Here is a 24934-nt window from a genome sequence, read left to right as displayed (position 1 = left end):
AATGAATTTTGTTGTTTGATAAACGGAAAACTTAAAAAGTTTTTTTCATACCTTTTCGTATGTAATCAGTATCCCCGCCTTTAGATTTCTGCGGACTCCTTGTGAAACTATGGCCGGTGCGTTCGACTACTGTGTCAGCCATTCGGGGACGGCCCGCGATTTGTCTTTACACAAACAACATGTTACTCCGGATTGTTCATGCAACCGTCTAATGCTCTGTGCTGTAGGAGGATCCACACCATACCTAGTACGAAAGTCACGCTGAACAATTATAACTGACCCACACGGCGTAAAACGTAGAACGCAAAACGCGTTCTGTTGTCCCGACACCATTTTTACTAGAACTGAAGTGGGCAAACACTTCTGTTACCTAGCGGGAACCATCTAAAGCTCGAGAGTTTGCTCTTTCCAACAGTACGTTGTGGATGCACATATCTCAAATAACATAATACACTACTGGCCATTAAAATTGCTACACCACGAAGATGACGTGCTACAGACGCGAAATTTAACCGACAGAAAGAAGATGCTGTGATATCCAAATGATTAGCTTTTCAGAGAATTCACACAAGATTGCCGCCGGTGGCGACACCTACAGCATGCTGACATGAGGAAAAGATTCCAACCGATTTCTTATACACAAACAGCAGTTGACCGGCGTTGCCTGGTGAAACGTTGTTGTGATGCCTCGTGTAAGGAGCAGAAATGCGAACCATCACGTTTCCGACTTTGATAAAGGTCGGATTGTAGCCTATCGCGATTGCGGTTTATCGTACCGCGACATTGCTGCTCGCGTTGTTCGAGATCCAGTGACTGTTAGCAGAATACGGAATCGGTGGGTTCAGGAGGGTAATACGGAACGCCGTGCTGGATCCCAACGGCCTCACTAGCAATCGAGATGACAGGTATCTTATCCGCATGGCTGTAACGGATCGTGCAGCCTCGTCTCGATCCCTGAGTCAACATATGGGGACATTTGCTAGACAACAACCATCTGCACGAACATTTCGACGACGTTTGCAGCAGCATGGACTCTCAGCTCGGAGACCGTGGCCGCGGTTACCCTTGACGCTGTATCACAGACAGGAGCGCCTGCGATGGTGTACTCAACGACGAACCTGGGTGTACGAATGGCAAAACGTCATTTTTTCGGATGAATCCAGGTTCTGTTTACAGCATCATGATGGTCGCATCCGTGTTTGGCGACACATTGGAAGCGTGTATTCGTCATCGCCATACTGGCGTATCACCCGGCGTGATGGTTTGGGGTGCCATTGGTTACACGTCTCGGTCACCTCTTGTTCGCATTGACGGTACTTTGAATAGTGGACGTTACATTTCAGATGTGTTACGACCCGTGGCTCTATCCTTCATTCTAACACTGCGAAACCCTCCATTTCAGCAGGATAATGCACGACCGCATGTTGCAGGTCCTGTACGGGCCTTTCTGGATACAGAAAATGTTCGACTGCTGCCCTGGCCAGCACATTCTCCAGATCTCTCACCAATTGAAAACGTCTGGTCAATGGTGGCCGAGCAACTGGCTCGTCACAATATGCCAGTCACTACTCTTGATGAACTGTGGTATCGAGTTGAAGTTGCATGGGCAGCTGTACCTGTACACGCCATCCAAGCTCTGTTTGACTCAGTGCCCAGGCGTATCAAGGCTGTTATTACAGCCAGAGGTGGTTGTTCTGGGTACTGATTTCTCAGGATCTATGCACCCAAATTGCGTGAAAATGTAATCACATGTTATAGTATAATATATTTGTACAATGAATACCCGTTTATCATCTGCATTTCTTCTTGGTGTAGCAGTTTTAATGGCCAGTGGTGTAGTTACGATTTTTTTAAATCGGATGATTCTTTTTGCTACACCCTTTTGTGGTAGTGACGTTGGAGTGAGGCATGGGAGGTTGGGAGGGTATGGTTAGCTGGGTTGGTGGTTCCATACGGGCATTACGTTAGGCTTTACTCTTCCTTTCCGTTTTATAAGGATACTGGAGGAGATGGGAAGGGGATGGAGGTTTAGGAATGTATGTAGTGTTCAAGACAGGAATGAGCCTTCGGGCACGCCAGCAGTAGGATAAAATATACAAGAGCAGGTATGGTTAATTTGGGTTGGATGTCAAGAAAGACAAGGCTACTTGATATTCGTTCATGTAGTTGAGAGATGCTCATTTGTGATGTAGTTAGGACTGAAACGACATTGGATGTTGCAGTAGGTAGGTATGTTGCTTCTTAGTAATGGATATGCTGGCTGAAGATGTTTTTAACGGTTTTTATAAGCACCGGAATGAGGCTAATGAGTTGGTACCATGAGGTGTGTGTGGATGGATTATCAGCTATTAGGTTTAAGTAGTACGAGCGGCGTTCAATAAGTACTGCAACACCTTTTTTTTCTGAAAGCAGATTTTATTCAGGATTCCAATACATCATATTATTGCCCACTCTTATGGTTGCAAAACCCCATTTTTCAATATAGTCTCTGTTCAACTTGACAGTCTTATGCCTCGTTACTGGGAGAGCCTGTATGACCACATGCTACCAATCTACTGGTCTTGCTGCATCAGTAACTTCATTCCTGTACTTCTTCCCAAGGAGTGCACCCTTCATTGGACCAAATGGTTGGTCCTTTGATGCTCCTTATGGCGTTCTGTTAGGGTGCGAGGAACCAAACAGGCACAAATCTTTGAGTACCCCAACTGGCGAACGAGTGTGTCAGCACTACCAACAGAGACGTCCCGTTGAGCAACGAGATGTTTAACTGTGATCCGTCGAACACCTCGAATGCGAGGGCCCGCACGTTCCAACAATGCAGGAGTCAGAGCTGTATGCAGCCGGCCCGTACGCGGGATATCGGACAGGTTCGCACGACCTTGTTGCGACAACGACAGACGCTTCCACAACGTCACACCGTGTCTTTTTCCACTGCCAGATGTCTGTACACATTATTCAAGCACCTATGAATATCTGAGATGCTCTGGTTTTGCGCCAATAGAAACTCAATGACAGCTCTCTGCTCGCAACGTATCTCCTTTACAGACGCCATTTTGAAGGCTACGTATAGCACCGCCACCAACCTAAACAATAGGTGCTGAGCAGGAATATTCTACTATGTCCCACAATAAATTCCGCTTTTAGTTTAAACGGAAACTGGCCGAGAAAAAACTTGTGGTGCATTACCTGTACTTATTAAACGCCCTTTGTAGTTTTGATGTTTTCCGCTACTGTAGAAAATAACCTGTGAATTGGATGATACTGCGAAGAGTGGAAAGAACTACATGATCGACTCTGGAATATTTCTTAAGCTGGCGTCAGTGATGATATTGTAACTAAATGATTGTTTTACATCTTCAGCTGTTAAGGGTGTGTGGACTGTTGGGTAAGATCTGGAAGTTTGGTGTGAGAGGCGGGATGTCTACACCGATGAGCCATTACGACTCCTTGCTTAATAGTTTACTGGTCCGTGCTTGGAACGCAGCTAAGCAGCGATTGTGAGTGGTATGGATGCGATGAATCCTTGGTAGGTTTTTCCGAATTATGTGGGACCAGATGTCTATGCATATGTCACACAATTCCCTTAAATTACCAAAGAACGCTCTTCAAGTGCTGTATTTACCTGAAATGTAATTTCTTGGTAGCTGTGCTGAAGTGATGCACTAAGCATGGAAACATATTCATGTTATAGTTAGCACTCCGTCTGCAGGCCACAAGGGGCCCATCGGGACCATCCGACCGCCGTGTCATCCTCAGCTGAGGATGCAGATAGGAGGGGCGTGTGGTCAGCACACCGCTCTCCCGGTCGTTACAATGGTTTTCTTTGACCAGAACCGCTACTAGTCGGTCGAGTAGCTCCTCAATTGGCATCGTGAGGCTGGGTGCACCCCGAAAAATGGCAACAGCGTATGGTGGCCCGATGGCCACCCATCCAAGTGCCAGCCATGCCCGGCAGCGCTTAACTTCGGTGATATGATGGGAACCGGTGTATCCACTGCGGCAAGGCCGTTGCATGTTATAGTTACCTGTGTTAAAACATCTGCTATATTGTGTTGTTATTATTGTAAGAATCTGTGGTGCGCTGAAAGTGGGTGTAATGGCGAGTTAATTTTAGAGGGAAGCAGTGGGAGGGGAGAGAGTTTGTTGCGAACTGTGACCCTCTCCAGATCCCCACACTTGATCCGGACCTGAACTTCCCACCTATGACATAAACACCACAGCTGCAATAACAAATGAAGATCACAGCGCACAAATGGTTTGTGTAACCAACTACCGAATGCTTTTGGAGTAACCTGATAATTATCTTTGGCTAATACTACGACTGATGAGCTAAACGAAAGTATGACCCACAAAACGGGCCCAAAACATTGTAACTCGGTAGACAAACTAGTTGCTGAGAGCTCCATCGTTAAACGAGTGATGAAGCCCCTTAGAGATACAGCAGGTAGGAAGGAAAGCCAGTGCTCACTCTGTTTGCTTGCCGGGCGGTGGGGGAGGGGGAGGGGGGCGTCACGTCCGAGATGTGGAGAAGGCTCAGCCGGCAGTGACTGAGCACACAAGGTGCACTCAGTTGCAAATCGTGGCTCGTGTCAGCACGAATGACACCTGCCGCCTGGGTTCAGAGCCCATCCTCAGTTCCTAAAGGTGACTGGGTGCTTTGTTGAAGGCAACTAGCTTCGTACGTGGAGTGGAAGCAGAGCTAGCTAGCGTTTTGCAGCATCGTTCCCTGAACGAAACGTGCTCCTCTGGTTTGAAGCCGTGTGGAAGACTTAAACCAGAGGATCAGACGATTCTATGACTGTCTTAGATGCGGACTTCTCGACCTCTGTTATCGTATGTAAAATTGTAGGACCCCCTTAGCAGGTCAGGCTGTACATGTAGCTCGTAGCATTCACATGTGTGTTTTTAGGACAGAGAAATTTCTTCACAGCCTGATAAGATAGGTCCTAATTTCAGACAGGGAAGAATATGAGCCCCTTAATTAAAGAGAGCAGCATTGATCATGGCAGATTGCAGAAGAAGTTAATAAAGTATTAGTTAACCATAAGAGCGTCCATAGTTAGGTCCCAGATGTAGTCTTGTTTATAAACAGTAATAACACACACATATTACTACGGTCAGAAACAGGATAATGTCGTAAGTCCCATGTGTGTTTTCGCCGATAATGCTGTTGTATACAGAGAAGTCATAAAGCTAAAAAACTGCAGCGAAATGCAGGAAGACCTGCAAAGTTTGGTAAATGTCTGCTCGTAAATAGGCAAAAAGATCAATTATTGTATGATTACACGATAGCAGAACTCGAAACAGTCACACCAGTTAACTCCCCAGCAGTATGTGTAAGGAGCTATTTAAAGTGGAACGACCACATAAAATTATTCGGAGGTAAGGTGTACACCAGGCTGAGTTTTTTTGGAAGAGTCCTCCAGAAGTGTTGTCATTTCAGAAAAGCCTCTTCAGACCAATACTTAACTATTGTTCGTCATCTGGGATCGGTACTGGGTGGGACTGACAGAGGAGATAGAGAAGATCCAAAGAAGAGCAGCGCGTTTTGTTACACGTTCATTTAAGAGGGGCCTTCAGTAAGTACTCTACACATTTGTTTCTGAAAGCAGGTTGGTTTTATTCTAGATTCCAATACAGCATATTATTGCCCACTCATCTGACTACAAAACGCTATTTTTCTACACAGTCTCCATTCAATGCGACAGCCTTGCGCCCTTGCACTGGGGCGGCCTATATGCCCGCATGGTACCACTTTACTGGCTGACGTCGGAACCAGCGTCTTGCTGCATCAATGACCTCCCCATCATCCATGAACTACTTCCCTTGGACTGCACCGGTCATTGAGCCAAACAGATGGAAGTTGGAAGGTGCGAGAGCGAGGCGGTTGGGTAGATGACGAAGAACAGTCCAATGACGTTTTGTGAGCTCCTTTTGGGTGCGCAGACTTGTGTGAGGCCTCGCTTTGTTATGGGAAGGAGAAGTTCCTTGGCATTTTTGTGGCTACGAACATGCTTGAATGCAAATCTTCAATTTCCTGAAGTAGCAAAATACGCCTCAGAGTTGATCAATGCACCGTGAGGGAGAACATGAAACAGAATAACCCCTTCAGAGTCTCAGAAGACTGTCACCATGACTTGACCAGACGAGGGTGCAGCATCGAACTTCTTCTTTGGAGAGCCGGCCGCTGTGGTCCAGCAGCTCTAGCGCTTCAGTCCAGAACCCTGCTGCTGCTACAGTCGCAGGTTCAAATCCTGCTTCAGGCATGGGTGTGTGTGATGTCCTTAGGTTAGTTAGATTTAAATAGTTCTAAGTCCAGGGGCTGACGACCTCAGATGTCTCATAGTGCTTAGAACCATTTTTCTTTGGAGAAGTGGCGTGGCGTCACTCCATGGATTGCCGTTTCGTTTCCAGTTCGAAGCGATGAACCGATGTTTCATCTTCTGCTACGATGTTCGACAAAAAATTGTCAAGATCAGCCTCGTAACCTGCAAGAAATTCCGCACAGGTGGTCCTTTGTTTCTCTTTGCGGTCTTCTGCTAGGCTGCTGGTGGAGCCCAGTGGGTACACGACTTTGAGTACCCCAACTGGTGGACGAACGTGTCAGCACTATCAACAGAGACGTCCATCTGAGCAGCGAGATGATTGTGACCCGTCCTTCACGTCGCATGAGAGTGTCAGCATGTGCCAACACTGCATGGGTGACAGCTGTGTGTGGCCATCTCTCAAAAAGGAGATCGAACAGGTTTGTGGGAGCTTGTTGGGATGATGACAGACATCTCGGTCAACGACTCATCGTTCTTTTGTTCTCTGCCATGTCTCCTTAGAGGTTCCACAAGTGCTTATGAATATATACGATGCTCTGGTTTTCCGCCAAAAGAAAATCAATGTCAGTTCTCTGCTTGGAAGGCACCTCCGTTACAGACGCCGTTTTGAAGACTATATGGGGTGGTCCATTGATCATGACCGGGCCAAATATCTCACGAAATAAGCGTCAAACGAAAAAACTACAAAGAACGAAACTTGTCTAGCTTGAAGGGGGAAACAAGATGGCGCCATGGTTTGCCCGCTAGATGGCGCTGCCATGGGTCAAACGGATATCAACTGCGTTTTTTAAAATATGAACCCCCATTTTTTATTACATATTCGTGTAGTGCGTAAAGAAATATGAATGTTTTAGTTGGACCACTTTTCTCGCTTTGTGACAGATTGCGCTGTAATAGTCACAAACATATGGCTCACAATTTTAGACGAAAAGTTGGTAACAGGTAGGTTTTTAAAATTAAAACACAGAACGTAGGTACGTTTGAACATTTTATTTCGGTTGTTCCAATGTGATACACGTACCTTTGTGAACTTATCATTTCTGAGAATGCGTGCTGTTACAGCGTGATTACCTATGAATACCACAATAATGCAATAAATGCTCAAAATGATGTCCGTCAACCTCAATGCATTTGGCAATACGTGTAACGACATTCCTCTCAACAGCAAGTGGTTCGCCTTCCGTAATGTTCGCACATGCATTGACAATGCACTGACGCACGTTGTCAGGCGTTGTCGGTGGATTACGATAGCAAATATCCTTCAACTTTCCCCACAGAAAGAAATCCGCGGACGTCAGATTCGGTGAACGTGCGGGCCATGGTATGGTGCTTCGACGACCAATCCACCTGTCATGAAATATGCTATTCAATACCGCTTCAACCGCACACGAGCTATGTGCCGGACATCCATTATGTTGGAAGTACATCGCGATTCTGTCATGTAGTGAAACATCTTGTAATAACATCGGTAGAACATTACGTAGGAAATCAGCATACATTGCACCATTTAGATTGCCATCGACAAAATGGGGGCCAATTATCCTTTCTTCCCATAATGCCGCACCATACATTAAGCCGCCAAGGTCGCTGATGTTCCACTTGTCGCAGCCATCGTGGATTTTCCGTTGCCCAGTAATGCATATTATGCCGGTTTACGTTACCGTTGTTGGTGTATGACGCTTCGTCACTAAGTAGAACGCGTGCAAAAAATCTGTCATCGTCCCGTAATTTCTCTTGTGTCCAGTGGCAGAACTGTACACGACGTTCACAGTCGTCGCCATGCAATTCCTGGTGCATAGAAATATGGTACGGGTGCAATCGACGTTGATGTAGCATTCTCAACACCGACGTTTTTGAGATTCCCGATTCTCGCGCAATTTGTCTGCTACTGATATGCGGATTAGCCGCGACAGCAACTAAAACACCTACTTGGGCATCATCATTTGTTGCAGGTCGTGGTTGACGTTTCGCATGTGGCTGAACACTTCCTGTTTCCTTAAATAACGTAACAATCCGGCGAACGGTCCGGACACTTGGATGATGTCGTCCAGGATACCGAACAGCATACATAGCACACGCGCATTGGGCATTTTGATCACAATGGCCATACATCAACACGATATCGACCTTTTCGGCAATTGGTAAACGGTCCATTTTAACACGGGTAATGTATCACGAGGCAAATACTGTCCGCGCTGGCGGAATGTTACGTGATACCACGTACATACGTTCGTGCCAATTCAGCGCCGTCTATCACAAAGCGAAAAAAGTGGTCCAACTAATACATTCATATTTCTTTACGTACTACACGAATATGTAATAAAAAATGGGGGTTCCTATTTAAAAAAAAAGCAGTTGATATCCGTTTGTCTTATGGCAGTGCCATCTAGCGGGCCGTCCATAACGCCATCTGGTTTCCCCCTTCAAGCTAGACAAGTTTCGTTCTTTGTAGTTTTTTCGTTTGATGCTTATTTCGTGAGATATTTGTCCCAGTCGCTATCAATGGACCACCCTGTATATAGCGCCGCCAACTATCGGAATTTCATGAAACTATGGGAGCTGAAGCGAGATTATTCCACGATGCCCCACAAGAAATTCTGCATTTTTTCAACCGAAATTAGCCGAGGAAAAAATGTGTTGCATTAATTATTGAACACCAGTTGTAATAGCTGTGTACTGAGGATCCTACAGAGAGTATTATGTGAGATGCGGAAAGAAGTCATAGATGTGGATTTAAGCGCAATGTAGTGAAATGGCTTGACACTAGTTAGGGCTATGGCATCTCAGTGCTAGTTCTAATTACAAAATAACGTGTGAACAACATAGGGCCCAAAATCGAACCTTGTGGTAACCAAGTCTGATTGCCTTTAATTCTGAGTGGCTCTTGTTACGCGACCGACACGGGACACGGGGCGTCAGACTCACCACGTAGACGACGAGAGCACTGAGCGGCAGCCAACCCAAGGAGCTGACGTCGGCACCGGTATTGGCCAGGTAGAAGTAGACGCCGACGGCGGCCAGCGAGACGGTGCAGCCGGCGCAGGAGACGAGCAGCATGGGCCGGCGGCCCGCGCGGTCCACCACCGCCGCCGCCACGGCACTCATCACAGTCTGCACCGCGCCCAGCACCATCGAGCTGACGGAAGCGTCCAGCGCGGCGCCGCTGCGCGCGAAGATGTCCGCCGCGTACGACACCAGCACCATCACGCCACTGGACGACTGCGGAAATGACGAGAAGGACCGGTTTTACGCCTGTGCTAGGAAGCCCAGAGCCGAGAGTGCTGAGAGGAAGGGGGGCACCCAGCGACCCTCATAGCGTCTCTCATAGCGTCTGCCGGCCGGGGTGGCCGAGCGGTTCTAGGCGCTAGTCTGGAACGGCGCGACCGCTACGGTCGCAGGTTCGAATCCTGCCTTGGGCATGGATGTGTGTTATGTTCTTAGGTGAGTTAGGTTTAAGTAGTTCTAAGTTCTAGGGGACCTCAGATGTCAAGTCCCATAGTGCTGAGAGCCATTTGAACAATTTGAACTGTCCTTCAGAGCAGTCACCAGCATTGTGTAGAACCCTTTGCCAGCGATGTGGAAGGCGTAGTATACCGTTAGCACAGCCTGTTCTGTCGATGGTGCGAATGGATCGCTCTACTGCCTGTCGAATCTCTGGAACAGTTCTGAAGCGAATGCCACGAAGTGGTTCCTTCATGTCCGGAATCAAATCAAAGTCACAAGGACTTAAGTCCGGGGAGTATGGTGGATGGTACAGTACTTTCCAGTCCCATCGACAGAACAGAGCAGCCACAGCTTGCGCAGAAAATCGCCGATTCTTTCCCAAAGCTGGTCGCCGGTGATGCTCCAAAAACGAACAGTAGTACTGTGCACTGACGATCTGCCGTGGAGGAAAGTAATGCATCAGGATAACCCCATCACAGTTTAACAGGAGAATCACCATAATTTTCACCATACTGGGGCTCTGACGCACTTTCGACGCGGCGACCCATAGTGACGCCATTCGTTCGATTGGCGTTTCAGTTTTGGCTCGCACGATGTGGCCCATGTTTCATGCAGTGTTACGATATGGAGTAAGAAAGCCTCTCCTTCGCGCTCATAGCGCTCCAAATGCGTATGAGCAGCGTCGTAACGCATCCATTTCTGCATTTCCATCAAGTCATGCGGGACCAATCGTGATGCAATTTTTCCCATGGCCAGGTGTTCCTTCAGAATGCGAAGCACACTCGTATGCGCTAATCCGGTTTCGTGGGCGAGCTCACGAAATGTATGGCGTTGATCACTGTCCACTAACGCGGCAACGGCATGTACTTCGTCTTCAGAGACGCTAGGACGACCTGTCCGATGCTTATCTGCCACAGTCTGCCGACCTTCGTTGAAGGCTTTTTACCCAACGTGCCACTGTTATGTACAGCAATCCCGATTCCCCGCACGCCTCTTGAAGACCCTGATGACACTGTCTTGCTGTACGATCTCTGCCACATTCAATCTTGATCCTGTTTCGAAAACATAGTGACACCGTTACGTTAGACCGCTCGCTCACAAGTGACTGTGTTTCCCTCGATTGTGCGCACTCCGGTTACATGGGACGGGTGGGTCCATTTGCTCGGAGGTAAGGTAGGAATGTCAACAACGTGTGCTATCAGTGACAACAGTAGATTTCATTGCATAGTGTCTTCACAGCAGTGTTCCCACTATCTAAGTTCCAACCTACATATATTCGGTATATGTGGTTATACACCAAAAATGAAACACATTTGATAAAAAAAAAGAAAAAAAAAGGAAGCCAGCGCAGCAGCCCATCACTAGCGTTTGACTGCATAGATCATGATACTCTCTGAGGAAAACCCAAGTTTTATGGAACTTATGGTTTCATACGCTGGTGGTTTGAAACATACTTGACAAAAGAATGTAAAAGGTTACGCTGAATAGATCAGATCATGCCGGAAAAGTAGAAAGTTTTAGTAGAGGGGGAAAAAATCACGAAGGGAGGGTCCACTTTTGGCTCCACTTATGTTCCTTACACACTGAAGCACCAAAGAAATTGACATAGGCATGCATATTCAAATACAGAGATATGTGAACAGGCAGAATACGGCGTTGACATCAGCAACGCCTATGTAAGACGACAACTGTTGTCGCAGTTGTTAGATCGGTTACTACTGCTACAATGGCAGGTTAGCAAGATTTAAGTGAGCTTGAACGTCGTGTTACAATCGGCGCACCAGCGATGGGACACAGCATCTCCGAGGTAGCGATGAAGTGGTGATTTTCCTGTAAGACCACTTCACGAGTGTACAGTGAATATAAGGAATACGGCAAAACATCAGATCTCCGATATTGCAGAAACGGGACCAACGATGACCGGAGACAATCTTTCAACGTGACAGAAGTGCAACCCTTCCGCAAACTGCTGCAGATTTCTATGCTGGGCAACAAAAAGTGTCAGTGCGCGAACCATTCAACGAAACGTCATTGATGTGGGCTTTCGGAGCCGAAGACCCACTCGTGTACCCTTGATGACTGCACAGCTTTACGCCTTGTCTGGGCCTGTCAACACCGACATTGGACTGTTGATGACTGGAAACATGCTGCCTGGTTGGACGGGTTTCGTTTCAAATTGTATCAAACGAATGGACGTGTACGGGTATGGAGACAACCTAATGAATCTATAGACCCTGCATGTCAGCAGGGGACTGTTCATGCTGGTGGAGGCTCTGTAATAAATTGGCACATATGCAGTTGGAGTTATATGGGACCCCTGATACGTCTAGTTACGACTCTGAGAGGTGACACGTACGTGAGCATTCTGTCTGATCACCTGCATCCATTCATGGCCACTGTGCATTCAGACGGATTTGGACAGTTCCAGCAGGACAATGCGACACCCCCCACATTTGCTACAGAGTGGCTCCAGAAACACTCTTCTGAGTTTAAACACTTCCACTGGCCACCAAACTTCTCAGACATGAACATTATTGAGAATATCTGGGATGTCTTGCAACGTGCTGTTCAGAAGAGATCCCAACCTTCTCGTACTTTTACAGATTTATGGAGAGTCCTGCAGAATTCATGGTGTCAGTTCCCTCCAGCACTACTTCAGACACTAGTCGAGTTCATGCCACGTCGTGTTGCGGCAGTTCTGCGTAAGCTCGCGGGGGCCCTACACTATATTAGGCAGGTGTACCAGTTTCTTTGGCTGTTCAGTGTATCATTCAACAAAGAAACGTTTGTATTTTTTGCGGAAAATATTAGAATTATAATAAATCAAATTAGGGAGAAAGCAACAGAAGAGCTGGTAAATGATATTTTCTCTAAAAATGGACTATCCCTAAATTTTGAAAAAAACCTCACTACATTTATTTCTGTACAACATATAGAATCACACCAACAATTGATGTAGCCCATGAGCAGGAGGCAGTAAGTAGAGTAGAATGCTACAATTTTTTGCGTGTAGATATTGATGAAAACTTGAAAAGGAAGGAGCATATTAATGAGCTTCTCGAACAATTAAGTTCAGCTACTTTTACTTTTTGTGTAATTGGTAATGTTCGAAACAAATGTGTCAGTACCCTGACATATTTTGTATATATATATTCAGTAACGTAGTATGGATTAAATTTCTGGTTTAACTCATCACTTAGGAAGTAGTATTGATTTTACAAAAGGGAGTAGGGAGAATAGCTGGTGTTTACCTACGGACATCAGGACGTCATGCAGACCCTTTTCAAGAACCATTTTAACTGCGGCGTCACAATGCATATTTTCGTTAAGGAAATTCGTCACAAATAATCCATCGCAATATGAAAAGTACAATGATGTCCATACCTACAGCACTAGACAAGAAAAGAAGACCTTTTTTATCCATTATTGAAGCTGTCAGTGTTTCAGAAAGGATTCAGTATACAGCAACAATAATTTTTGATCATTTGCCCAATAACATAAAATGTCTGACAGGTAGCGAAGCAAGTTTTAAGTCTAATTTAAAATCATTTTTCCCTGACAATTCTTCCTATGTTATTGTTGCATGGGCAGGACTAAAAATAATAATTTGTTCATTAATGTTGACATTAATCATGTATATATATCCTGTAAATTGACTCGTCCCGCATTATTTCGATAAAAGAGTCAATCAAATGAGCTTTGGATCATGTAACTAATTAACTAACTAGCGTTTGGTTAATTTTTGAGTTCGGTTGGATGGCGAATGTTAATACCCCTGGTCGCAACTGCTGTACACTATCTAATGAAAAGGGTCCGGGCACGTATTAGTGGCCTTTATGACGACTTGAAATCTCTTGGAGACACTTTGAATGAGATGTCTAAATGTCTTTGGAGGAATGACAGCGCACCCTTTCTCAAGAGCCGAAACTAGAGAAGGTAGAGATGTCGGACGCTAGGGTCTGGAGCGAAAACAACGTTCCAACACATTCCAAAGGTGTTCGATTGGGTGGTGGGACTCTTGGGCGGCCAGTCTACTTCAGGAGAGTGCACCATCATGCTGATATAATCATCGTCTCCAAACTGTTCCTCTATTGTATGCGGTACAAAGTGCTTGTAAGAAGTCTTCATATCCTTCCACTTTTAGCATTTTCTTAAGCGTAATAAGGGGAGCACACACTAACCACGAGAAACACCCGCAATACCACAACGTCCTCTGTACTTCATTGCTGACATGACAGATGATGGGAGGTATTCGCCAAATCCATCAGATTGCCACTGGTTATAGCTTGATTCAACGTGACTTACGAGCAGCTGCTCGACCGTTGTCCCCCATTCCTTTTAACTCGATACACACGGTCAGTGTGCTAGTGAACTGTTGGTAGCACTTCAGAACTCACGAGGGATTCCTTCCGCTGGTTTCATGCTATTTTTTTTATAATTAATCTCCTTCTCTGTCAGTACACTAGGTCTGCTTGGTCTTGGTTTAGCTGCGGTTGTTCCTTCGTGTTTCCACTACATAATCACATTATCAGCAATTGACTTAGGCAACCTGAGATGGGGTGAACTGTGCGTAATAGATTTTGTTACTTATGTGACATCCAGTGTATAGTTGATGCTCAAATTTACTGAGCTATCCTGACCGACATCTCTGTTAACAACAAACTCTGATGCTGATGCTGTCTGATGGACCTTGTCCTTGGTCGGATGTGTAAGGAGTTTGAGCAGATAGTTGTCGATTATTCTGTTCCTGTGAGATTGGTGATGATGACTCCTCGTTAGTGGATTGCTTGAAGGTTATCTGAAAAATCGTAGAGAGACATGGATATCAGTTCTTCTTCTTTGGTGGCTTCAATTTCATATCTGTCAGGGTTAAATAATCCGGTGGTGGTAGACTCTTCCAGAAGGACATGGCCGAGGAAGCAGTCAAGTTCTGGTGGTGATAAACTCTACTGTAAGAACCTGACTGCTTCATTGGTCATGTCCTTACAATCTCAGTCGGTGAAAATAGGACAGGAATTTATTAGTTCCAGATCTGCCCTTAGCTTTGGGAGAGGGGGCAGGTGAGACCGGTGTCTCCATACCTACAGCCACCTCCTCAGCCTACAGCATCTCTGAGGGGCTGGTGAGGCAGTCACATACATGCTGTCTGTCTGTGTGGCTGGTGCAGGTGTCTCCAGCTCTATGGCCACCATGTAAGCTGCTTGCGTTTCCTCATCGATCAGGATGGTAACCATCTGTGTTTCTGTGTCTACCCCCACCCCCCTCTTGGGGGGGGGGGCGGGTGCCTTTTCTTCTGTTGTGTGAGGCACACGAGCTTGTGTCTTACGTAGGTGCTGCACCTGGCTGCACGCTTCGTTCAGTTCCGCCTTCAAGGTCGCCCTGTCCTCCGCCATGGCGGATCTGACTGCAGCAACTGCGTCTTCGGTGGCTTTCCACAACACTGCGCAGAAGTCACCGTTTTTTTCTTTGTGGCAGCGTGGCCTGGTTACCCCTCTTCGGCCAGGGGCGACATGGTGGGGGAGCGGGGCGACTGATGGCGTCCCTTTCTCGGTGATGCAGGGCACCGCAAACTCTTCATTTGCGACCTCGCTGGAGCGTCTCCTCCTCTTCGTCTTGTTGCCGCAGCTACAGTTCTTGATGTAACTCCAGCCGCGATGGTCTGCCACGTGTGCACCACCGCAGTTGACCCACGGCACACGTTCGTCGCCTGTCTTGGTGCAGCTGTGGGTGTCATGTGCTTTCGCACACTTCATGCGTGCAACCTCATTTCTGCAATTCTCAGCGACGTGCCCAATTTGCTGACAGCGGTAGCACTGCTCTGATTTCGTCTCTTTCTTCTTAGTTACCGACCAACTTGAGGCGGAACACAACCACAGCAGCCAATTTGCCCCCCTCTTCTCTTCCAGGCACGTCGGATGTGTAGGCGAGCGAGGCGAGCGCCGCTGACAACACAGTACTGCCTGTCTCCTTTTATACAGGCGGGTATACCTCTCGTGAAATCTAGTGGTCAATTCCACATTACACAGAGATGTCCCGATACTTTTGATCAGATCGTGCATGGTTGTGTTTCGCATCAATTCGCATACATTGATTCAGTTGTCATTGCTGCGCTTGTTAGCTATTGTTCTTTACAGCTACTTAAAGTGAAATTGTTAACAGAATTAATTGTGTTCAGACAATTGACGACTTTGCTGAAATTAAGTATCAACTAAAATTATTTCTGGGTGTTATGCTAACTTTCTGCGTTAATGTTTATATACCTGATTTCACAGTAAAGTACTTCTTTTCTTTTTGTCAATAAGCTAAATTGGTCTATTTATTATTCTAAGGTGAAAATGGTTATTGAATTTCCTACCTATACAAACCCTTTCCATTCAAAACTCGACAGTAAATAGAACAAGCTTGTTCCTGTCCTTGCTTCGGTATATTTTTCCTTTTTGCGAGAGAAAAATAGCTTCTAAGTGCAATTTACATGAAATGTTTAAGTGATTTCCTCGATGACAACATTCTTGTAACATCTTAATTTTGCAGGGCAACAAAAAATGATGTGTATATGTGTATGGTTGGGGGGGGGGGGGGAAGGGGGGAGAGGTGTTGTGGTGCCAAATGCCTCCGGCCTAGTGCGCCACTGTCTGTAAATCTGGCTCTTATTACAAGTGATGGTCGTTAGTTCAACCTGCCCCAGAGTAGGGAATGCAAAAGTGCACTGCATCCGTGTGGCGAAGCTGTGTGAGCGGACCTCGTTCTGATCCAAGCATTACGGAGAAGTGATTGCAAAAATTATTATCTGAAAACAAAAACATGAGAGCATAGGAAATTAAATTTTAAGTAGAGCTTCTTTTTCATGAAACCTGATCCAAGATGGCGAACATGGCCAAAAAAATCCGCAAAGATGCAAAAAATGGTTATGGTTAAACCATAAAAACTACATCTACGACCGAAAAATGTTGAATGAGAAAGTTGTGGGGGTTCAGATTTATCGATTGGTGTTTATAAGTATTGATTGCTTTCTTACATTTCGAGATATATCGAAAAGACCGTTAACATTCACGTTCCCATACTTGCTATTTACTGTAAGCGTAGTCCGCGGTAAATAAAAAAATGTACTTGTAGGAAAAGTTACAAAATGTTAATTATTTTTCGAGATATATGGATTTTTTGAACGAAAAGACACTCGATAATTCGCTAGATCTGCTCAGCGGATGACCCAACAGTAACGGTTTAAGGTTTACTTTCTTCACAAAGAGTTGCGCTTTGTGATATTAAATAATTTTTACTATTTTACTGAATGTAAGGATCAAAAAACGCCTTCAAAGAATTTGCAAGTTCGAAGAAGGAACGTTGCTTCTAACTTTACAGACACTGTAACGTACGGTACACTGCACTAATGTAGAATCAAGAATGACTGAGAGGCAATTAGTAAACAAGGCTGGCTAAAGAAGTGCGAATCAAGCTGCACTCCCCATTGACGTTAGAGTCTTTAAACGAAGAAGCAAATGGAGGATGTGAACTATACCATTTCTCTGTCACATCTTGCGTACTTGCAAGCAGCGTACCATGCGGGGGTTAGCACACTGGACACGCATTCTGAAGGACAACGGATCAGACTCGCATCCTCCTCGTTTATGTTTTCGGTGATTTACCTGAATACCTTAAGGGAAATGCAGGGTTGATTCTTTTGAAAGGTCACGACTGGTTTGCTTCTCCATTCTTCCTAATCCGAGATGGTGCTCCGTGTCTAATGACCTCGTCGTCCATGGGACCTTAAACACTAATCTCTTCTTCCTCCTCCAAGTAGCGTGGACAAAGACCGAATCAACTCTTAGAATTTCAGTGAGGAATCGCTTGAAATTCACTCAGATGCAGTGCTGACCCGAACACTAAATCGCTTTCTGCTTGTAAGGAGGAGGGTAGGGGTTTAATGCACCGTGCACATCATGATTATTAGGGCCATAGCGCCAGCTCGCACTAACGAGGGTATAAATCGGTAGTGACATTGTTGGAGGAACCACACATTCGTCAGAAATGATTCAGAAATCCTGCGGAAAAGTCTGAGTTCCATACGGCGCTTATAATCGTAGGTGCGTCTTTAGCAGACCAAGGAAGTACCTCCAGGCTGATTTTACTTTAAAATGTAGGTCTAAGAACTGCAGAACGGTGTTAAATCTTTGCCACGTCCACGTTATGAGTTCTGACGCGTGTTCAGTGCTGCTGCCAAGCGACTTCTTATCTCCCACACTGTCGTATCCACGCTGTATGCACCTATGCAATTTATTGCAAATGTCCATTTCGTCGTCTTTCGTTTTGGATAGTTTTCTCTCTTCGTTTCGGTTGATCTCCCTCCTGATGTTTGCATCTCAGAGTTATATTCACATCCCTTTCAGCTTGATGTCCTGCAGGAGGAGAACTATCCGTGGTACAAGATCAGGATCGTGCTACAGAGGTTTGAGGAGCACTCACGTTGATGTCTTTACTACTATATTCATCTGATCTGCACCCGATGGGATGTCAGTTCCGCTCCCACAATTTATGGCAATTTCGTAAAAATTAGGTTTCCACACTGCTCAATAAACCCACTAAGGGCTTTTCCAGTCCATGCCACGCAGAATCGTCTCTGTATTAGATACAAAAGGTGGACCAACACGCCATTAAGCAGGTAATGTTTTGGCTCATTAGTATTGATACTCTTTAAGTGTACACCTTGATCTTGGCTGCATTTTAACCAACCACACATTCAGATTCAGAACTGGCTCCAAAGTTACGTGACTATTTCACGAGGGGGGTTTGACAAGTATGGTAAAAAAGCAAGAAAAATGTTTGTTTTGTAAACAACTCATCTGAATTCTCGACGTAGTCTCCTTTGAGGGATATACACCTGGTCCAGCGATTCTTCAGATTTTTCATCCCATGGGAAAAATAGGTTTTGTTAACTGCAAAATTCTCGTTGACTGTAACTATCACTTCCTTATTTAATGAAAATTTCTTCCCAGCAAGCCAAAGTTTCAAGTTAGGGAACAGGAAGAAATCTCTTCGGTATAAGTCTGGTGAATAGGGTGTATGAGGAAGTAATTCAAAGCCCAATTCATGCTCTTTCACTACTGTTATCGCTGATGTGTGGGATGATGCATTATCCTGGTGAAAGATCACGTCATTGGGTGCCAACCTTTGTCTTTCTTCAGCCAGTGCAAGTTTCAAACGATCGAACAATGAAGCTTAATAGGGTCCAGTTATGGTTCTGCCATTTTCCAAGTAATCTATGAGGATTGTTCCTTGGAAATCCAACAGTGGTCATCACCTTACCAGCTGATAAAATGGTATTTTCCCTCCTCAGTGCACTTTCACCAGCCTTGGTGCATTTTGTTGACTGCCGTTTTGACTGTTATGTATAATAATGAATACAGCTTTCATCAACAGTCGTAAATCGGCCCAAAAAGTATTGTGGGTTGCGATTAAACATCATCAAACGTTGTGTTGAATTGTTATGCCAGATGCGCTTTTGGTGGAGTGTGCAGTCGAGGCACCCACAGCGCATACAGCTTCTTCATAGCCAGTTCTCCATGCAGGATGTCATGCACTCACTCAGTTGAGATGCCTGGAGTCTCAGCAATTTTACGAATTTACATCGGCGGTCTTGCATTACCACATAATGGATCTTATTAATGGTTTCCTTTGTGTTGACCTCAACTGGACGGCTGGAATGCGCTTCGTCTCCTTTGCTTGTCAGGCCACGTTTGAATTCATTAATCCAAAAGTAAATTGACTTCAATGATGGTGGAGAATCCGGGCGATCTTCATCAAATTCTGTTTTCAATTATGCGACAATCCAAACCTTAAAAACGAAAATGTTTAATGATGGCACAGAACTCGGTTTTCTCAATTTCCAATCGCAGTCGACACACTGACCAATTCAAACGGCTGTCAACAACGAACTGTACGCTGCATATTATTGAAATTCTGAATACAACCACTGCAATAATCAAGCTGACCAACCATGAAAATGCAACAAAAATGTTCCATTCTTTCATGGAAATTTATCACACTTATTAACCCACCCTCTTGATAAAGTCCGATTTGCTCATAAGCGTCTTGCAGATTTTGAACGTCATTATCTTTCTAGTTCAGACATATCCAGTTCAAAAGTATCATAGATTTTCTACCCAGTATTCACAGGAAATGTTTCACTGAGAGAGGCAGAAACTACACTCCTGGAAATTGAAATAAGAACACCGTGAATTCATTGTCCCAGGAAGGGGAAACTTTATTGACACATTCCTGGGGTCAGATATATCACATGATCACACCGACAGAACCACAGGCACATAGACACAGGCAACAGAGCATGCACAATGTCGGCACTAGTACAGTGTATATCCACCTTTCGCAGCAATGCAGGCTGCTATTCTCCCATGGAGACGATCGTAGAGATGCTGGATGTAGTCCTGTGGAACGGCTTGCCATGCCATTTCCACCTGGCGCCTCAGTTGGACCAGCGTTCGTGCTGGACGTGCAGACCGCGTGAGACGACGCTTCATTCAGTCCCAAACATGCTCAATGGGGGACAGATCCGGAGATCTTGCTGGCCAGGGTAGTTGACTTACACCTTCTAGAGCACGTTGGGTGGCACGGGATACATGTGGACGTGCATTGTCCTGTTGGAACAGCAAGTTCCCTTGCCGGTCTAGGAATGGTAGAACGATGGGTTCGATGACGGTTTGGATGTACCGTGCACTATTCAGTGTCCCCTCGACGATCACCAGTGGTGTACGGCCAGTGTAGGAGATCGCTCCCCACACCATGATGCCGGGTGTTGGCCCTGTGTGCCTCGGTCGTATGCAGTCCTGATTGTGGCGCTCACCTGCACGGCGCCAAACACGCATACGACCATCATTGGCACCAAGGCAGAAGCGACTCTCATCGCTGAAGACGACACGTCTCCATTCGTCCCTCCATTCACGCTTCTCGCGACACTACTGGAGGCGGGCTGCACGATGTTGGGGCGTGAGCGGAAGACGGCCTAACGGTGTGCGGGACCGTAGCCCAGCTTCATGGAGACGGTTGCGAATGGTCCTTGCCGATACCCCAGGAGCAACAGTGTCCCTAATTTGCTGGGAAGTGGCAGTGCGGTCCCCTACGGCACTGCGTAGGATCCTACGGTCTTGGCGTGCATCCGTGCGTCGCTGCGGTCCGGTCCCAGGTCGACGGGCACGTGCACCTTCCGCCGACCACTGGCGACAACATCGATGTACTGTGGAGACCTCACGCCCCACGTGTTGAGCAATTCGGCGGTACGTCCACCCGGCCTCCCGCATGCCCACTATACGCCCTCGCTCAAAGTCCGTCAACTGCACATACGGTTCACGTCCACGCTGTCGCGGCATGCTACCAGTGTTAAAGACTGCGATGGAGCTCCGTATGCCACGGCAAACTGGCTGACACTGACGGCGGCGGTGCACAAATGCTGCGCAGCTAGCGCCATTCGACGGCCAACACCGCGGTTCCTGGTGTGTCCGCTGTGCCGTGCGTGTGATCATTGCTTGTACAGCCCTCTCGCAGTGTCCGGAGCAAGTATGGTGGGTCTGACACACCGGTGTCAATGTGTTCTTTTTTCCATTCCCAGGAGTGTATGTTACATTGGTTGACCAAGTCTGTTGAGGCAGTAAAGTTCCGATCACGTTATATTTACATGGGAGCAGTGTAAAAACTGCTGCTATAACATTAATATTGGTCATCTGCCAAAAACACCAACGAGGCATTATATCACAGCAATTGCCCTAGAATGCGTTTTGGAATAAATACACTCCTGGAAATGGAAAAAAGAACACATTGACACCGGTGTGTCAGACCCACCATACTTGCTCCGGACACTGCGAGAGGGCTGTACAAGCAATGATCACACGCACGGCACAGCGGACACACCAGGAACCGCGGTGTTGGCCGTCGAATGGCGCTAGCTGCGCAGCATTTGTGCACCGCCGCCGTCAGTGTCAGCCAGTTTGCCGTGGCATACGGAGCTCCATCGCAGTCTTAACACTGGTAGCATGCCGCGACAGCGTGGACGTGAACCGTATGTGCAGTTGACGGACTTTGAGCGAGGGCGTATAGTGGGCATGCGGGAGGCCGGGTGGACGTACCGCCGAATTGCTCAACATGTGGGGCGTGAGGTCTCCACAGTACATCGATGTTGTCGCCAGTGGTCGGCGGAAGGTGCACGAGCCCGTCGACCTGGGACCGGACCGCAGCGACGCACGGATGCACGCCAAGACTGTAGGATCCTACGCAGTGGCGTAGGGGACCGCTCCGCCACTTCCCAGCAAATTAGGGACACTGTTGCTCCTGGGGTATCGGCGAGGACCATTCGCAACCGTCTCCATGAAGCTGGGCTACGGTCCCGCACACCGTTAGGCCGTCTTCCGCTCACGCCCCAACATCGTACAGCCCGCCTCCAGTGGTATCGCGACAGGCGTGAATGGAGGGACGAATGGAGACGTGTCGTCTTCAGCGATGAGAGTCGCTTCTGCCTGGTGCCAATGATGGTCGTATGCGTGTTTAGCGCCGTGCAGGTGAGCGCCACAATCAGGACTGCATACGACCAAGGCACACAGGGCCAACACCCGGCATCATGGTGTGGGGAGCGATCTCCTACACTGGCCGTACACCACTGGTGATCGTCGAGGGGACACTGAATAGTGCACGGTACATCCAAACCGTCATCGAACCCATCGTTCTACCATTCCTAGACCGGCAAGGGAACTTGCTGTTCCAACAGGACAATGCACGTCCGCATGTATCCCGTGCCACCCAACGTGCTCTAGAAGGTGTAAGTCAACTACCCTGGCCAGCAAGATCTCCGGATCTGTCCCCCATTGAGCATGTTTGGGACTGAATGAAGCGTCGTCTCACGCGGTCTGCACGTCCAGCACGAACGCTGGTCCAACTGAGGCGCCAGGTGGAAATGGCATGGCAAGCCGTTCCACAGGACTACATCCAGCATCTCTACGATCGTCTCCATGGGAGAATAGCAGCCTGCATTGCTGCGAAAGGTGGATATACACTGTACTAGTGCCGACATTGTGCATGCTCTGTTGCCTGTGTCTATGTGCCTGTGGTTCTGTCAGTGTGATCATGTGATGTATCTGACCCCAGGAATGTGTCAATAAAGTTTCCCCTTCCTGGGACAATGAATTCACGGTGTTCTTATTTCAATTTCCAGGAGTGTACATAAATGTGATCTCTCAGGTTTTCTCAGTGCGATTGATTAAAGTGTGCTTCCGGGTGTTACGCTGAATCTTTGTCTCCCTTTTATGCACAATGCAAGCTGACAAACCCAGCATTACCCGGGTATTCATTCTGCCATTTTCCTATTTGAAACGAAAACAAAAAATGAACTGTGTTTGTTGTGAAGTATCGAAAAAAAATTATTTCCATATATTCGTGAAAACGCCTTTGGAATTATGAAACAGTTGTATAAAGAAATAAGCATAATGTAAAAATGTATAATTACAGTACCCAAATTAAGAAAAATGGTCCCAGACAGTTTATGTAAGCTGGGCGCAGCTGATTCGGGTCTCTGCAACACAATTTTGTAAACCTCTTTGTGGTCACGCCTCTTCATAGCTCGGTAGAGATGGTTACCGTTTTCGCCTACAGCTGTTTGCGCTTCCAAGTTGAAAGCTCTCAAAAGCGCTTCCAGGTGTCAGGGTCTCCTTAAGTGGACTCGACTATACAAGTGTCTTAGTAGTATAGAATAAATATATTAAAATTTCGTGCATGATGTGCCGTTTTTCACGAAGTTCAGTGATTATGACGTCATGTCTCTTGAACTGTGTGTCATACAATGATATATTTGTGCAGGTACATTCAGCGACATTCATGGGTACTGTCTGCCAACTGTGTTGCGAATAGAGTTAGTAGCAAAGAAATAATTAATTTAAACATCATTCAGAGTGCGGCAGTTTTTCATGCATCTCAGTGTCTATGACGTAATATCTCCAAAACTATGTGTGTTAACATGATATACTTTTGTAGGTGCACTTAGCAGCATATGTGGAAGTTACCTGTGAAATGTATTGTGAATCCAGTCAGTATTTTGGAAGTAATACATTTAAACGTAATGCTTGATGCGGCGTTTTTCACGCATTTCACTGTTTATGACGTTATATCTGCTGAACTATGATAAATAGGTGGTTCTTATTCACACAGCGATTGTTGCCTGACAGTACATCTGCATCTACATGGATACTCTGCAAATCACATTTAAGTGCCTGGCAGAGGGTTCATTGAACCACCTCCACAATTCTCTATTATTCCAATCTCGTATAGCGCGCGGAAAGAATGAACATCTATATCTTTCCGTGCGAGCTGTTATTTCCCTTATTTTATCGTGGTGATCGTTCCTCCCTATGTAGGTCGGTGTCAACAAAATATTTTCGCATTCCGAGGAGAAAGTTGGTGTTTCGAATTTCGTGAGAAGATTCCGTCGCAACGAAAAACGCCTTTCTTTTAACGATTTCCAGCCCAAATCCTGTATCATTTCTGTGACACTCTCTCCCATATTTCTCGATAATACAAAACGTGCTGCCTTTCTTGAACTTTTTCGATATACTCCATCAGTCCTATCTGGTAAGGATCCCACACCGCGCAGCAGTATTCTGAAAGAGGACGGGCAAGCGTAGTGTAGGCAGTGTCCTTAGTAGGTCAACAGTATGAGATATGTGTATGAAGTTTGGCTGAAATCGGTCCAGTGAGTTAGGACGAGATGTGGAACATACACACACGCATACCCACACGTATTTTTGCAATATGTATGAATTTAGACGACTGGCCCAGTTGTCTTCTTTGGGTGCTGTAAGGTTTGCTGTTATGCGTACTCGCTGGTTGGACCCCTACCGACTATTGTTGGTCTCACACCGCTATTTATAGCCGGGTTCGATTCCCGGTGCCCACTACGATCTTTGATGCTCTTTCAGTTTTAAGAGCTTATACTGACATTAAATGAAACGCAGATTCTTTCAGCGACTGGTGGATATGATGGCCGACGAAATTTTCATAAACTCAGTGCCGGATCCCAGGCGTTATTTAAACAAACTGCAGTCCTTGTTTGTTAGCTTTTCTGGCGTCTTAGTTTCGATAGACTCCTTAATAGCGCTGTCCCAGAAACTTGATGT

At 46.3% G+C, this 24934-nt stretch overlaps 1 protein-coding gene across 1 annotated transcript in view; it reads right to left on the bottom strand.

Moving 5' to 3' along the window:
* LOC124612971 (facilitated trehalose transporter Tret1-like) overlaps positions 1-24934 on the bottom strand; it is a 115350-nt gene that overhangs the window by 38471 nt on the left and 51945 nt on the right. Inside the window, exon 4 of the mRNA XM_047141499.1 lies at positions 9252-9545. Within this exon, the coding sequence (XP_046997455.1) occupies positions 9252-9545 (294 nt within the window). The remainder of the gene's footprint in view (positions 1-9251; positions 9546-24934) is intronic.

Source organism: Schistocerca americana, chromosome 4, assembly GCF_021461395.2.
Source record: "Schistocerca americana isolate TAMUIC-IGC-003095 chromosome 4, iqSchAmer2.1, whole genome shotgun sequence".
NCBI classification, from domain to species: Eukaryota; Metazoa; Arthropoda; class Insecta; order Orthoptera; family Acrididae; genus Schistocerca; species Schistocerca americana.
This window is presented reverse-complemented; position numbering and strand designations above follow the sequence as displayed.